Source organism: Pagrus major, chromosome 2, assembly GCF_040436345.1.
Source record: "Pagrus major chromosome 2, Pma_NU_1.0".
Taxonomy (NCBI): domain Eukaryota; kingdom Metazoa; phylum Chordata; class Actinopteri; order Spariformes; family Sparidae; genus Pagrus; species Pagrus major.
The window spans coordinates 40,001-54,085 of record NC_133216.1 but is presented as its reverse complement, the minus strand read 5'-3'; the positions used below and the strand labels follow the sequence as shown (position 1 = coordinate 54,085).

Sequence of the window (14,085 nt, the reverse complement as noted above, 5' to 3'; positions counted from 1 at the left end):
GTTTCCTGATTCACCAGTATTTTTATTTCCATTTTGAGTCGTTGTAAAGGACATCAACATAGTGCATGTTGGTTTTTATTTACTATGTATTATTTTAGATATTTTATTTTGACACTTCCTGTTAAACGGATAAACGGCAAATTGATTGAAGGTAAACAAGCGTCACATGGATATAAAGGAAAATAACTTTGGTGTTGAACTAAACTACAAGAGTGATTTATCAGCCGCAACAAGGTGAAGGCTGATGGTTCATTTATGTTTGTGTTGAAATGCAAGTTAATTTTGTGTAAAGTAAAGCTAAACGCCACAAGCTAATTATAGATGTGTGGACTAATGGCTTTTTATTTGTTTTTATTTTAACTCTTACGTTGTTGTTGTTGTTGTTGTTGTTGGTGGTGGTGGTGGTGGTGGTGGTGGTCATAAGGAGTGAAACACTTCAGACCAGCACCAGTAAAAGCTTCATTGAACAACGTGGTCACTCATCTCTTCATGTTCTCCACATGTCAGTGTGACAGTGAGAAGATCACCTGAGTCAGAGTCCTCCAGATGTCTCATTGTGTGTGTAGTCCTGGTACCGAGCTTAGCCCTGTTCTGAGTCTTTCTCTGCTGTGGTTTCACATGTACGGTGTTCAGAAAGACAAAATGTGGTTCAGAGTGATGGAAGCAGGATGTTTGTTTTCTTGGCAGCAGTGTAGCTGCATCATCTGGTTTCAGCAGACACAAACATAAATAATAATCAGACAGAACTAAACATTGTATCTAATTATTTTTTCTCACTTCATTGAGTTCATTATATGTGTTATTAACTCATGAACCTTAAAACGTTGATGAAGGCTCTCAGTCATCCAGGTCCTGGTACCTCTAAGTGCTGTATTGTAGGCAACTGGACTTGTTTCAGGAATCCACCGAATTCCCACAAACCTGTTAAGGATTCATTTTTATTACATTTTAAATATGAGAAAATGATCAATACTGTGATGCAAATAGAGCTGACTGTCCCTTTAATTCTTCCTAAGCTGTGAGGTAACATCAGTCCAGATGTATCATGTTTACAGTCAGAGTCGTTCTGAACAGGACAGCAGTGACATGTTCAGCAAACCTTTCAAAGAAAAATTAATGGTATCATCTTAGCTGCCTTCATTTTTCTGCTGTTGAAGCATTTTTGTCAAACTCAGACTGAGTCCGCTCTGTTACATGAAGCAAGACTCCAGAGTCCTGATCTGTAACTTAACTTGAGAGCCCTTTGCTGCAGTGCTGCTCCAGGCACTTGTACCGTAACAGAAAATTAAACAAATATAAAACATATGAAATCCCAAATATGAAAACAGGGCACATCAGTCAGTCAGTCGGGGGCTGATTCAGTCAGTCAGTGTACATTACAAACAGAAACGCACAGGGAACATCTCCATGAGGAATCTTTATTTAAGGGAACCATAAATATACTTTTATATTTAAAAACAACAACATGTGTTGGTGTCACAGGTTTTGCTTTTCCAGTCACCTGCTTATTTGTGCCTGTCTTGTCACCAGCCTCTCTCACGTGATCAGCCCACCACTCACCTGCTCACACAGCTGATCCTCGTCACTCATCAGCCCGGTATATCTGCCCCAGCCTCACAGACACACCTGCCTCACCTGTTCCCGGCTCACCTGCCTTCTGTCCCTGACTGTGAGTGTCTGCTGCCTCTGTGGAAACTGCTCCACCACGTTCCTGATTGAGTTGGTCGTTCTGCTCCTCTGTGGCTTCCCGTGGCTCAGAGATGCTCTCAGTGTTGCCACGCTTGTCTTCGCAGGTGCTCCAAGGGATTTTCCACCAGCCGACTTCTGCCCTCACGGCTTCACCATCTGCTCTCCCCGATCTGGTATTGTGACCCTCATTACATCCACCTGTGTGGGCTGCGATATCGACGGGCTCAACGACTTCACAGCCAGATTCAGCCTGCTTCACCAGCGGCTCTGCCAGAGACTCTGTTATTGACATTAATGTGACGCCATTAGTGTTTGTTTGTCATCTGCTGGGGTTTACAAGTAAAAGCTGTTACCGACCAGCCCTGGTTTCCTGTTTGCTGCAGGTGGGTCCTGACACCACACGTTACAGATGGTGGAGCAGCAATTTAGGGGCACCAACATGTGCAGTGCCAGCCCTGCTCCGACAGGAGGGACGCCATGTGGTGCGCTGGGATTTTAAAACTGAACTGTGAGCAGGACGCACACTTTGACTTCCTCTGACTGCGTGTTCACATCACAGATGATGAAGGAAAGCGTTGTGAGTGAGGCTGCAGGTAAAACATGCTGGTGTTGGCTGATAAAGAAGGTTAGTGTGGGAAAAAAAGATGAATATTATTGAACAGCAAAATTTGATTTGACTGACAAAATCCTGAGTCGGGTGCAGCCGTATGACATCATCCAGATACACAACAGTGGATTATTTCTATGGTTTCAACACGGCGCGTCTCCTGAACGGCAAAGTAACATCCATCATCATCATCGTCATGTGAGAACACAGAATCAATCAGAGCTGATTATTCTTGACAGTGACCCAGTTAGTTTATCCACCAGTACCAAGTTTCTCAGAGCGGCAGTGTAAAGGCCATGTCTCTTCAGCCACATTCAGGCTCTGCTGATCAGGGTCCTTAATCCAAGGGGCGCTGCCAGGGATTTTGGGCCCCATGAAAAGATATCACTTTGGACCTCACTAGTCCAACACTACAGGCTGTGCTGACCCTTCACAGCTGCGATAACCACACCTCCAGAACCAATCAACCCCTGCAGAGCTTAGATTAATTTTGCAGGTGTATAACTCTCTTGTAGTCCAGTACTGACTGTACAGTACTTATTGACAGTGAGCTGTGAAAGCTCTGTGCAGACATGCATGCAACTTTACGCATCCAGTGAATTATTATTATTATTATTATTATTATTATTATTATTATTATTATTATTAATATTATTATTATTATCTTACAAAATTACATTTTAATCGTAAAATGACCGCATGGCAGAGACCTGAGGATTGAGAAGTCTCTCAGCCTGAGGACAGAAGCTGCTCTGTAGTCTGGTGGTACGGCACTAAAACAAAGTCGACTTTGTTCCACCATCATCATCTTTTGTTAAAAGGGGCCGATCACTTCCCACGGCATCTTCTGCCCAGTCAGCCGGACCAGCAGGACCAGACGCCACTGCAGTCAGTGCGATCACCGCAGGACGAGGAGGAGGAAAGAGTCAGGATAAGGCAGCTTGGACCAAAGGCGGTTTCACCACCCAGCCTCCTTCTGGCTGATGCCTGGCCGCTGAAAAATAAAAGTCTCAGGCTTAGCAATGGGAAACGGACATCTTTACTTAAACCTGGCTCCATTACAGCATCCTGGATCAAACTACTGCACTGGGTGGGTGGACTGTTCCATGACACCAGGTACGAGACTGTGCTGACATCAATGATGCTTCGTGCTTCAACACAGTCGAAGGTGATGGAAATCTTTACCAGATGTTGAGTTTTTTTTTTTAATGTTTTAGCAGAGCTAACATGATTGACAGAGCAAAACTGAAAAGCCTCTAGGAGGCAAAGAGGAGTCATCAGCAGTGACTGGAGAGGGACTTCAACTCCAGCAGCACTAAAGATATGTGACAACTGATCCAGAACATCAGTCTGCAGAAGCTGGAGCACTGTCATCATGTGTGAGGCCTTGTTCCCACATGAGCTTCAGAGAGTGAGCCTGAACGTCTACTCTCCTCCAGAGGACGGGCCACTGTCGGCATCCAGAGCAGATCTGAGAAAGATCCTGCTGAGAGTGAACACGAGTAAAGCTGCCGGGCCTGATGACATCTCGGGCCATCTACTACAAACACGTCAGCCAGATGATGTTATTACAGACAGCAACATATCACTGTTACAGGAGTCTGTTCACTGCTTCAACACACCCACCGTCCCTGTGAACTATTAAAAATAGTTTCAATTTTTGGAGCGTGGATGTGACTTATTGTTTCATCATGTTTGTTTTGTGAGCAGTGTAAAGGGACTGCGATCGCTCGCCTCTTCAGTGGGTCGGTCTCAGTCTCAGAGTCTCTCACCTTTTAGTATTAATATTCACATTGTCCTGCCGACGAGAAACAATCTGTTTGTTCTGATTAACATGGCACTTCTCTAATTTTAGTCTTTTGTTTTTGCTCCTATGTGGACCGAAGAGCTCCAGTGTGGAGGCCACGAGTCTGCTCACCTGGACTGTAGAAGCTCAGGCTCAGCTAAAAACACCCACTCACCTGGCAAAGCTGCTGGACTCACCTGCTCAGGTAGGAGAGGAGCTTGTCCAGTAGCTGTCCCGGGACGCTGGAGTTGATCCATGACAGAGAGTGTTTGACGTGAACTGTGACTGCACCCTGAAGGAAGCAGAGAGCTGGACCGTGGCTCTGCTTCTCTACAGGATGGAGAGCTCAGTCAACATGTAGAGGCAGGTGGGGATCAGCTCCTCCTGCATCCAGTCTGGATCTGATCTGAGGGACTGTTTCAGTTCAAGGAGCTACTTCTTCACCCTGGAGGTCTCCTGCTCAGGTCCATCAGTGATGACGTCTCTGACGGTAATGTTACAGTGTAAAAGTCAGTCTGAACTGCAAAGTCATCCAAGACAAGGACACCTGAAAGGTAAAGAAGCCAACCGCTTCGATCCTCCCACTAACTGACCTTCACCTGGTGGGACACAGCTGGAGCTGTTGCATATGAACCTGGTTGGTTGGTTTTGTTGGTTTGTCAGCAGGATCATAAAAGTTCTGTGAATATCACGTATAATGGCGCCGGTCACCTCATGTGTCATCACCATCTCACATGAACTCCAACATGTGGTGAACCATTTATTAACTGACTGAACAAACTTTATACATTTTAAAAACTGTTAAATGAGATTATTAGTGAGAAAAGTCATTAATCCAAACCAGCGTTTACTCTGAATGTGTAGTGGTATAAGTTCACTTTAATTGCTTGAAGTGTGTAAAGTTTTATTATTATTCTTCAGTCGGCTGAAACTAATTCCTTTCTATTCTAAAAATAAAACACGACTCCAGTTTTATTATTCAGTTGTCTTTTATTGTGAAAAACACTTCCTCAGATGGGTTTAACAAAGACCTAAAACACCGCGGCACAAAATAAACTGTTGTAATGTTGTTTAATGTTATAAACACTTCGTATCCATCACAGCTGCATGTGGGACTAAATACTGACTGTGTCTTATTCTGAAAAGTAACCAGTAACTACATTTGTCAGACAAGTGTAATGGAGTAAAAAGTAACTTTTGAATTTCAGCTGATTACAGTTGGATAATTTCTGATCTTTTGTTTCCATGTTCAACTCATCATTCAGAAAACAGTCAGTTAGACTTCCTGTCCTGTGTTTTCTATACAGATGGTAGAGTGACTCTTTGTTGACATTTTGAAATGTCCCTTTAATGTTGACGTGTTGGATGTATGCAGAATCGTTGAGGACATTTTAAAGGTCATAATTCAACGTATGAAAATGTTTTAGCTGTCACAGAAATCTGCCCACAGCAAAGTAAACTTAAAAATGGTCAGTTTTCAGATGGAGTATGGTGCAAGTACAGATTTTAGATTTTTTTTTTTCATGCCACGTTCTTCTTTTACTGAAGTACATCTCGCCTCAGAGGGAAATACTGTACTTTCTACTCCACTGCATTTATCTTAGAGCTTTAGTTACTTTACACAAAAACACTAAAGAGTTAAAGAATAAGATGTTTTGTTCAGTTTAACAACATTTTCCCACTTTAAGCAGCAGCTCTGATGACGTCACCTGCAGATCAGGTGAGACAACGTGCTCTGATTTATAAGGAAAAGTAGTTTGCTGTTGAAATGAATATTCCTCATGAGACGTCTGGAGGCACAAGCTGCTGTTTTAATAAACAGAAAAAACAATATAGAAAATACATTTTTTGAGCAGAAACAGCTGAGAGACAAATCTCTCCTCTTCCATGTGTTTCAGTCTGACAGGCTGCGTTCAAATGTCCCACACTCTGATCGCACCACAAACGCCCCTCAGTTCTTTTTCTTCTTCTTGCTCTTTTTCTTCTGCAGCTCTTCTTCTTCCTCTGTAGTTTTTCTCTTTGGCTTCTCGTCCACTCGCTCCATGCTGTCCCACACCTCGTCTCCCTCCTCCTCCTCCTTCACCTCCTGAGCCCCGCCCTCCCCCGCCGGCTCCTCCAGGTCCCGGCTGGCGAACAGGAGGCAGTTGAGGCGGGACTTGAGGTAGACTTTGTGCTGCAGTTTGCGGTCCTCCAGGCTGTGGATGCGGAGGAAGCGGTCGAGGCCGCAGGACGCCACCACAGGCTGGGAGGGGTGACACTGCAGCCCCCGCACGCCCCCCACCAGCCCCTTCAGACAGCCGCGGACCAGACCCTTCCTCAGGTCCAGCAGGGCGATCTGGCCGTGGGTGTTTCCAACCACCACCGTGTCCAGGCTGGCGGTCAGGGACAGAGCGGTGAGCGGGTACTCGCCATACTCGACCTCCAGGACCGGACGCCGCTGAGGGGACGACGGGTCGAATACGTGGACCTGATGAAGGAGGAGGAGACATCGTTAAAGCTGCAGGAGGTTTTTTTAACCACCAGAGGGCAGAAACAAACAGAACCAAGTGCATCAGAAACACAGGTTTTGAATGGAGTTTGGTGTCAGAACAAATTTGAGGTATTTTCTTTTTACGCTACTTTCTACTTCTTCTCCACCTCCGAGGGAAACACGGTACTTTTTGACAGCTTTACTTTACAAATGAAGACGTAGGAGGAGTTAATCAAATAATTCATTTTGTAAGCACTAATAACTAAAGTTGTAGCTGAGCTCATTTTAATCAAGGTTTGTTACTTCAATTAAAAAAATGTACATAACTTTCAAATTAACTCGTGACACATTTTGTGTAAGTAACTGAAGTTCTCTGATGCTTTAGGAGAGAACAAAGTATTTTCAGTCTCTTAACTAGTAATTCAGGCAGACGTGTTTCTAGATTTATTACTTTAAGTTACAGATGTAAACAAACTGCTGAAGCTTTGGAAAAACAACTGGACGCGTACCGAATGATACCAAATCATCATTCAGAGATTCAGCGGCCGCCAGTCAAAGTTAGAGCAGCAGCTTCCTGTCCTGTGTTTTCTATACAGATGATAGAGTGACTTTGTTGACATTTTGAAATGTCCCTTTAATGTTGACGTGTTGGATGTATGCAGAATCGTTGAGGACATTTTAAAGGTCATAATTCAACTATGAAAATGTTTTAGCTGTCACAGAAATCTGCCCACAGCAAAGTAAACTTAAAAACGGTCAGTTTTCAGATGGAGTATGGTGCAAGTACACATTTGAGGTATTTTCTTATCATGCCACGTCCTACTTTTACTGAAGTACATCTCACCTCAGAGGGAAATATGAGCTTTACATTAACTGGACACAAACCGAATGATAGAGTCTGTTTTAAAGATAATTTAGGGGATTTAAGTTTTTTATCCAGGAGGTGCAAATGTGTCAACAAGCCGAGTAAACCTTTAAATTGACAGAACTTTTAATGGAGTTTGGTCTGAGGTCGGTTAAAAGCTATTTCCCCCCCCCACACACACACTTTTAGCTCCAGTGCGAACACACCTGGTGGTGACCTGTGCAGGTGACCACTTTGTCGGTGTCCGGGATGAAGGCCATGTCTCTGACCCAGTGCGGCCGCCGTAGATCGAGCCAGTCGTCCCGCAGGTTTTTTGCGGTGAACACGGGCGTGTCCGGCCTCTCCAGGTCCCAGATCTTGAGCCCGTTCTCCTTCCCTCCGGTGGCGACTCTGTGCGGGTGAACCGGGCTCTGCCGCATCCTGCACACGTTCTTCCCCGCGCTCAGCTCCGTCACGGGCTCGCTGCTGTCCTCCCTCCACACCCGCAGCGTCCCGCACTCCACGCAGCTGACCAGCGCGGAGCCGCCGAGCACAGCCAGCCCGGTGAAGCCGCCGTCGGCGGGGTCTCCGCAGCGGCGGGTCTCGGTGAACGCGCCCTTCTCGGTGCTGAACGTCTTCACGGTTCCGTCCACGGAGCCCACCAGCAGCTCGCTCTCCGCCGGGTCGCCCCAGCACAGCGCCCGGACCTCCTGGTCGCGGCTCAGGTGGCTCGTGTTGCAGAAGTTGAAGGCCTGTTTCCGGGTCAGACTGACCCCCTTCAGGATGCCGGTCTCCGAACCGAGCCACACGGAGCACAGCCGGCTCGTGTCCCCCATCAGTCCGCGTCTAACTGGACCGAAACCTGGACAAGAACTGGATTTCAACAGCTGCAGGTCCTGGTTCAGACACACGCGTGTTTTCCTGTAACTGTGTCGCGCGTCAATGACATCACGTTTTTTAAAATTAACTTTATTAACTACAGAAAACTTCAACCTCGTTAAACAACACAAACACCAGCAGCGTCATTGATCTGCTCACTGACACTGAACAGGCAGAAATAATGTGCGATATGAAATAATATTACAGAAATAAGAAGAAATGACGTGAAACTCAGACAAAACTTCAACAAGTGAATAATCCAAATGATTTTATATGAAAAGCGGCTTCATTAACTAAAATCACACGTTAGTAATTATTAGCTGTAAATGTTTTATCATTTATTCATTTTAATTGTTATTATTGTGAATCGGTTTGTTCGTGTTCATAAAGTTTATTTAAAAAAAACGAAGGCGTCATTGCGAGGCGACCGCACATGTGCGCATGCGTATATGATGTGTGCGACACCATTTTGGATCTCACGGCTACTGAAGCTAGCTGTTGCTGTTAGCTTTCACAGTGCGTCGTTACTTTGATCGGGTTTATTTTCCCGCTTTATTATTAAAGTAGAACAAACAGAGACGTGTCCCGTGTTCGGTTCTGATCCGGAATCAGTCGTCGTCTGAGAAATGGACGGAGAAGAGGACGACTTCGCGTCCGGGAACCACTCCGGTACAAACTGCTGCTCTGCTTTGTTTCCTATCTAACAAGCTAGCTGACATGCTAACTGACATGCTAACTCCTCTGTGTCCGAGCAGACACGGGGTTAAACAGGACTGTTGTGTTCTCACTGTCTCTGTGTAATAATAATAATAAAGCAGATATGTTCTGTGTTAAATCAACAGGTCCAGTACCGCTCCGTTAGATTGACCCGGTAAACTGGATCAGAATCATTAGCCGGTTAGCAGATGTAGCAGCTAGCTGAAGTCAAGATGTGTTACTCATGTTTCACAGTTTCTCCAGATGTTCTGCTTTAAAGCTGAAGTTTAACGAGTGTGAGTCGGTGCCGATTTATTAACATCGTTGAAGAAAGACTTAAAACGTTCCTGTCAGATCAACTTGTCAAGACTCAACTGAGAGTGACGTTAAGAAGCTGCCGGATTAAAGAGCAAACCGACAGTTTGTTTTCACTTTATGTTATATTCACCGACCATGTACAGTTTATACATAAACATTAAAATGCTCGAGTTTTGCATGGAGTTTGGTGTGGAGTCTGAAATCTTAAATTCTAAGTTAAAAAATCAGGAAACGTGTCTGTCTTCAGCTTTAAACAAGTTTAGTCTGTGTCTCATAATCAGCTTTAACATCATGAAATGGTTGATTAATGACTGACTACTGACTAATATCAGTTATGTTTGTTAAATGGGTGGGAACCCTTTGTTGTGCTCGTGTGTGCTGAAACTGACCTGAACTGTTTTCCTCTGGCTGTGCTTGACGGGTTGACCTTAAAATGCATGATTTTTGAATGGAGTTTGGTGTGCAGATTGTAAAAGAACCTGAAATCTTAAACAGGAAACGTGTCTGTCTTCGGCTTTAACCAAGTTTCACCTCTGTGTGTCTGTCACTATCAGCTTTAAACGTGTGTGCTGAAACAAACTTATAAACAGTTTTCTACTGACTGTTATTTACACATTAACCTTAAAATGCATGATTTTTGAATGGAGTTTGGTGTGCACTCTAGAAGTTCCTGAATCTTTCTTTTAAGTGGAATTCCCTCTGAAAGCACCACAGTGCAGGTGTACCTGTCGGTGAGTTGTGCAGTAGACCAGCTTGTCTCCATGAAAACCAGGTCAGACCCAGTTCAGCTGGTTTCCTCCATCCTGTCTCGTCTCTGACAGCGTTTGTAGGAGGCCTGAAGTAAGAGACATGGCAGTAACACTCCTCTCACACACGCCGACTCAGCTGAGTCCAACTGAAGTGACTCTACACATTATTTCCGGCTCTTCCACATGTTTCCACCTGTTGTCTCTCTGCAGGTCTTTGTGTTTTTGTGTCGTAACTCTCCGTGTTGACTGCAGTGTGTTTCTCACCTGTTGTGTGTCCTGCAGATGACGGAGGTGGCACTCCAGTTCTGGATGAACACCACGAGTCAGACGGCGAGGAGATTAGGAGCGACAGACATCAGTCTGAGGTCAGACACATTCAAAGAAGACTCAACAGTCAGACTCTGTGTGGTTTACTGTGATGTAAATGACATGTGTGGTCTCTGTTCACCTGTTAATGGATTATTGACCAGTAACCACAACGACACCAGACTCCCTTAACAAATGTGTCAGTTTAGTGAGTTGTTGAGTTGGAGACACTTTATAAACTGTGTGAAACTCTGTCTCTGACTGATTCTGACTTATTTGTTCCTTCTTGTAAATTCAGCAAATGTTCTTCATGAACTTCTTTCTGTCTTTGAGTAGAAACATGGAGTCTTTCTGTCAGTTGGACTCAACAGAACCGGGTCTCCTCAGGGTGTCAGATTTTTGACCTGCAGCTGTTTGTCTCCATAGGATGAAGGCAGTAACGATGAAGACGCCCCCAACGCCATGGAGACCGGCGGCGCAGCCAGCGGCTCCGACAACGATGATCATCGAGGGGGGGACAGCGACTCGGAGGGCGAGGCCCCACGACGTCGCCATGACGATGACAAAAGTGACTCGGAGGCGGAGGCTCCTCGGCCCGCCGACAGCGACGACGACTCCTCTCCGGTCAAACGCAGGATGAGCGGATCAGACAACGAGGAGGAGTCGTCACCCGTCAAACACGGAGCTTCAGATAATGAGGAGGGGGGAGGGTCGTCTCCTCCCAAACGGAGGAGGAGCAGCTCGGACATGGAGGAGGAGACGCCCAAAGCAGCCGCAGACAGCGACTCGGAGAATGAGGACGCCAAACCGGCAGCTTCTCCTGACCGGCGGTCCAACGCCGACAGTGACTCTGACACAGAGACACCTGCCAGACGCAAGGCAGCACAGATAGACTCTGAGGAGGAGGAGGAGAAGCAGGAGGAGGCTCAGGGAGGAGGAGGAGGAGGAGGGAAGTGGAAGGCTGTGATGCAGTCTGACAGTGAGGATGAAGAGGAGGGGGGGAGGAGGAGGAAGGCTGCAACAGCAAGTGATGGAGAGCAGCAGGAGGGGGAGGAGCAGAAGGATGACAGCGATGATGAAGACGAGAAGCCAGGTACTGACCCGAGAGCAGCTTCCTGTGACGACGCCTGAGATATCAGCTGATTGATGGCTGTGAAACAGTGAAATGCTCCTTTATCAGTTTGTCTTTCTGTTGCAGTGAAGAGGAAGAAGGCCATCCTGTCAGACAGCGAGGACGAGGACGAGGAGAAGGCAGACAAACCAGGTGAGGTCATCACTCGCTGTGAATCATGGGTAAATAAATATACATAAACCTTTAAATTAGAGATTTTAAAGATAAAAACTAAAAGTCAGACGAGTGTGAACGCAGTCGGTCGGGTTCAGAACGCTTCTGTTGGTGAACGAGGACTTTCAGAATCAGAACCATGAAGTTGCTCTTGTGTCCTCGGTCTCGTCAGCGGTGAAGAGGAGTCGGGCGGTGTCAGACGATGAGAACTCGGACAGCGACGGAGCGTCCGGCGGTCCTGATAAGAGTCTGGCAGCCAAACTGAGAGAGCTCGGCTCGGACAGCGGCAGCGACGACGACGACAGGACGAAGGCTGCGGCGGGGAAGAAGGACGAGAAGGCGCTGTTCGGTAGCGACAGCGACTCTGGAGACGGAGACGAGGAGGAAGAGTAAGTGCTGTGGACATGTGATGTCACTGTGGACATGTGATGTCACTGTGGACATGTGATGTCACAGTGCAGTCCGGTGACCTCTGACCTCTGTTTGTTTCAGGAAAATGATCGCAGACATCTTTGGAGAGTCTGGAGACGAGGAGGAGGAGGAGTTCACGGTGAGTACGACAGAGTATTAGATTGTGCAGCAGCTTCACCTGCTCTCACCTGCTCACACCTGCTCACACCATCTCCTCCACCTGCAGGGCTTCAACCAGGAGGACCTGGAGGACAAGAAGGAGTCCAAGAAGGAGGCGCAGGAGCAGATGGAGGAGGAGTCCGACTCTGATGAAGGAGTCGACCGCAGCGGCCAAGAGTGAGCAGCACCGTCTGATTATTTACCGACTAACAGCAGGAAATGGGTTCAGATTTGGGTCAGTGAACGGGTCGTGTTGAGGTCAGAGTTCAGAGGAACAAACGGGTTTCAGGAGACTTTTATAATCTGGATCATCAGAACACAAAGAATCATTTAAGTTTCTCATGTTTGTCATTCGTTCCCTGATCAACACTGAATATTTGCACTTAGAAATAATAAGAGAATAAAAGTTTGTGCTTTTATTTTAGAATATTGAGATGAAGCAAAATCGTGTGTGTGTGTGTGTGTGTGTGTGTGTGTGTGTGTGTGTGTGTGTGTGTGTGTTCGTTCAGTACCAGCTTCATGTCGGACTTCGACATCATGCTCGCAAAGAGGAAAGCCATGAACAGTAAGAGGAGGCGTCACCGTGACGGCGGGACGTTCATCAGCGACGCCGACGACGTGGTCAGCGCCATGATCTGCAAGATGAACGAGGCCGCCGAGGTCCGCCTTTCAAAATAAAAGCCCGTCTGAGTGTCTGGGTGCTGTGCTCTGTGATACCGACTGTGTTTGTCCAACAGGAGGATCGAACTCTGAACAGCCACAAGAAACCAGCGCTGAAGAAACTCACCCTGCTGCCACAAGTCGTCATGCACCTCAAGAAGTAAGAGCTGATCACACACACACACAGACACACACACACTCACACACACACACAGACACACACACACACACACACACACACACACAGACACACACACACACACAGACAGACAGACAGACAGACAGACAGACAGACAGACAGAGACACACACACACACACACAGACAGACAGACAGACAGACAGACAGACAGACAGACAGAGACACACACACACACACACACACAGACAGACAGACAGACAGACAGACAGACAGACAGACAGAGACACACACACACACACACAGACAGACAGACAGACAGACAGACAGACACACAGACACACACACAGACACACACACACACCCTTAAAGGTTTCAGGAGCGGTGAGTTCAGAGGACTCGTGACGATGGCGACATGTTGCGCGGCTCTGAGCTCTGTGAGCTCCAGCAGGTGTTTGGTTGTTGAATCACAGAAAGTGGATTCTTAAACGTGTCAGTCGGGACAAAGATAATAAAACATCCAGAGGAGGTTCACTCTCTCTCACAAACACAAACTCTCATCGCTGTTTTAATTCTGTTGGCAGATTAATAAACCGGTCGGCTCGTTTCATCAGATCGATGTGTGACGAGATGATCGTGATGGTTTCCAGCAACACGTCTGAAAACCATTTAAATAAATGTCTTTCTTTAAATAAAGAGTTAAAATAACTGAGTATTATCTGAGTGTTCACAGGAAACATGTTGATGCTGCAGATAACGGCCGTCACGATAACTAACACGGTGTCCGTCCCTCAGACAGGACCTGAAGGAGACGTTCATCGACAGCGGCGTGATGTCGGCCATCAAAGAGTGGATCAGCCCGCTGCCAGACAAATCACTTCCTGCTCTGAGAATCAGGGAGGAGCTGCTGAGGATCCTGCAGGAGGCGAGTACACACAGGAAGCGAGTCCGGCTGTGAGAGTGTGTGTTGAGTGTGTGTTGAGTGTGTGACGCTGTGTTTCCTCCTGCAGCTGCCCAGCGTCAGTCAGGAGACTCTGAAGCACAGCGGCATCGGCCGCTCCGTCATGTTCCTCTACAAACACCCCAAAG

The 14,085-nt window shown here is 46.6% G+C and overlaps 2 protein-coding genes and 1 long non-coding RNA gene across 3 annotated transcripts in view; 2 read left to right on the top strand and 1 right to left on the bottom strand.

Moving 5' to 3' along the window:
* The first annotated feature begins 1,656 nt into the window (after positions 1–1,656).
* On the top strand, positions 1,657–5,060 carry LOC140992051 (uncharacterized). Its single transcript, XR_012177998.1, has 2 exons — positions 1,657–2,314; positions 4,183–5,060. It is a non-coding gene; the product is annotated as an uncharacterized lncRNA (long non-coding RNA).
* A 76-nt stretch (positions 5,061–5,136) lies between these two features.
* wdr74 (WD repeat domain 74) lies at positions 5,137–8,334 on the bottom strand. Its single transcript, XM_073462268.1, has 2 exons — positions 7,624–8,334; positions 5,137–6,549 (listed from the first exon to the last, which is right to left on the bottom strand). Exons 1-2 carry the CDS (start codon positions 8,230–8,232, stop codon positions 6,034–6,036), a joined length of 1,125 nt encoding a protein of 374 aa, XP_073318369.1. The 5' UTR covers positions 8,233–8,334; the 3' UTR covers positions 5,137–6,033.
* Positions 8,335–8,748: 414 nt separating this feature from the next.
* iws1 (interacts with SUPT6H, CTD assembly factor 1) overlaps positions 8,749–14,085 on the top strand; it is an 11,911-nt gene continuing 6,574 nt past the window's right edge. Inside the window, exons 1-11 of the mRNA XM_073487972.1 lie at positions 8,749–8,944; positions 10,321–10,403; positions 10,771–11,437; positions 11,543–11,608; positions 11,802–12,018; positions 12,122–12,179; positions 12,267–12,376; positions 12,709–12,859; positions 12,937–13,019; positions 13,792–13,921; positions 14,007–14,085. The exon at positions 14,007–14,085 is cut by the window's right edge and continues 39 nt beyond it. Coding sequence (XP_073344073.1) covers positions 8,902–8,944; positions 10,321–10,403; positions 10,771–11,437; positions 11,543–11,608; positions 11,802–12,018; positions 12,122–12,179; positions 12,267–12,376; positions 12,709–12,859; positions 12,937–13,019; positions 13,792–13,921; positions 14,007–14,085 — 1,687 coding nt within the window. The 5' untranslated portion in view covers positions 8,749–8,901. The remainder of the gene's footprint in view (positions 8,945–10,320; positions 10,404–10,770; positions 11,438–11,542; positions 11,609–11,801; positions 12,019–12,121; positions 12,180–12,266; positions 12,377–12,708; positions 12,860–12,936; positions 13,020–13,791; positions 13,922–14,006) is intronic.

What these genes read in the sequence shown, in the direction of transcription:
- wdr74 (XM_073462268.1), bottom strand. Translation starts at nt 8,232, where the DNA reads ATGGGGGACACGAGCCGGCTGTGCTCCGTGTGGCTCGGTTCGGAGACC. An exon ending in CCTGCACAGGTCACCACCAG is followed by an intron (nt 6,550 to 7,623) that starts GTGTGTTCGCAC and finishes CTCCTTCATCAG; the next exon opens with GTCCACGTATTCGACCCGTC.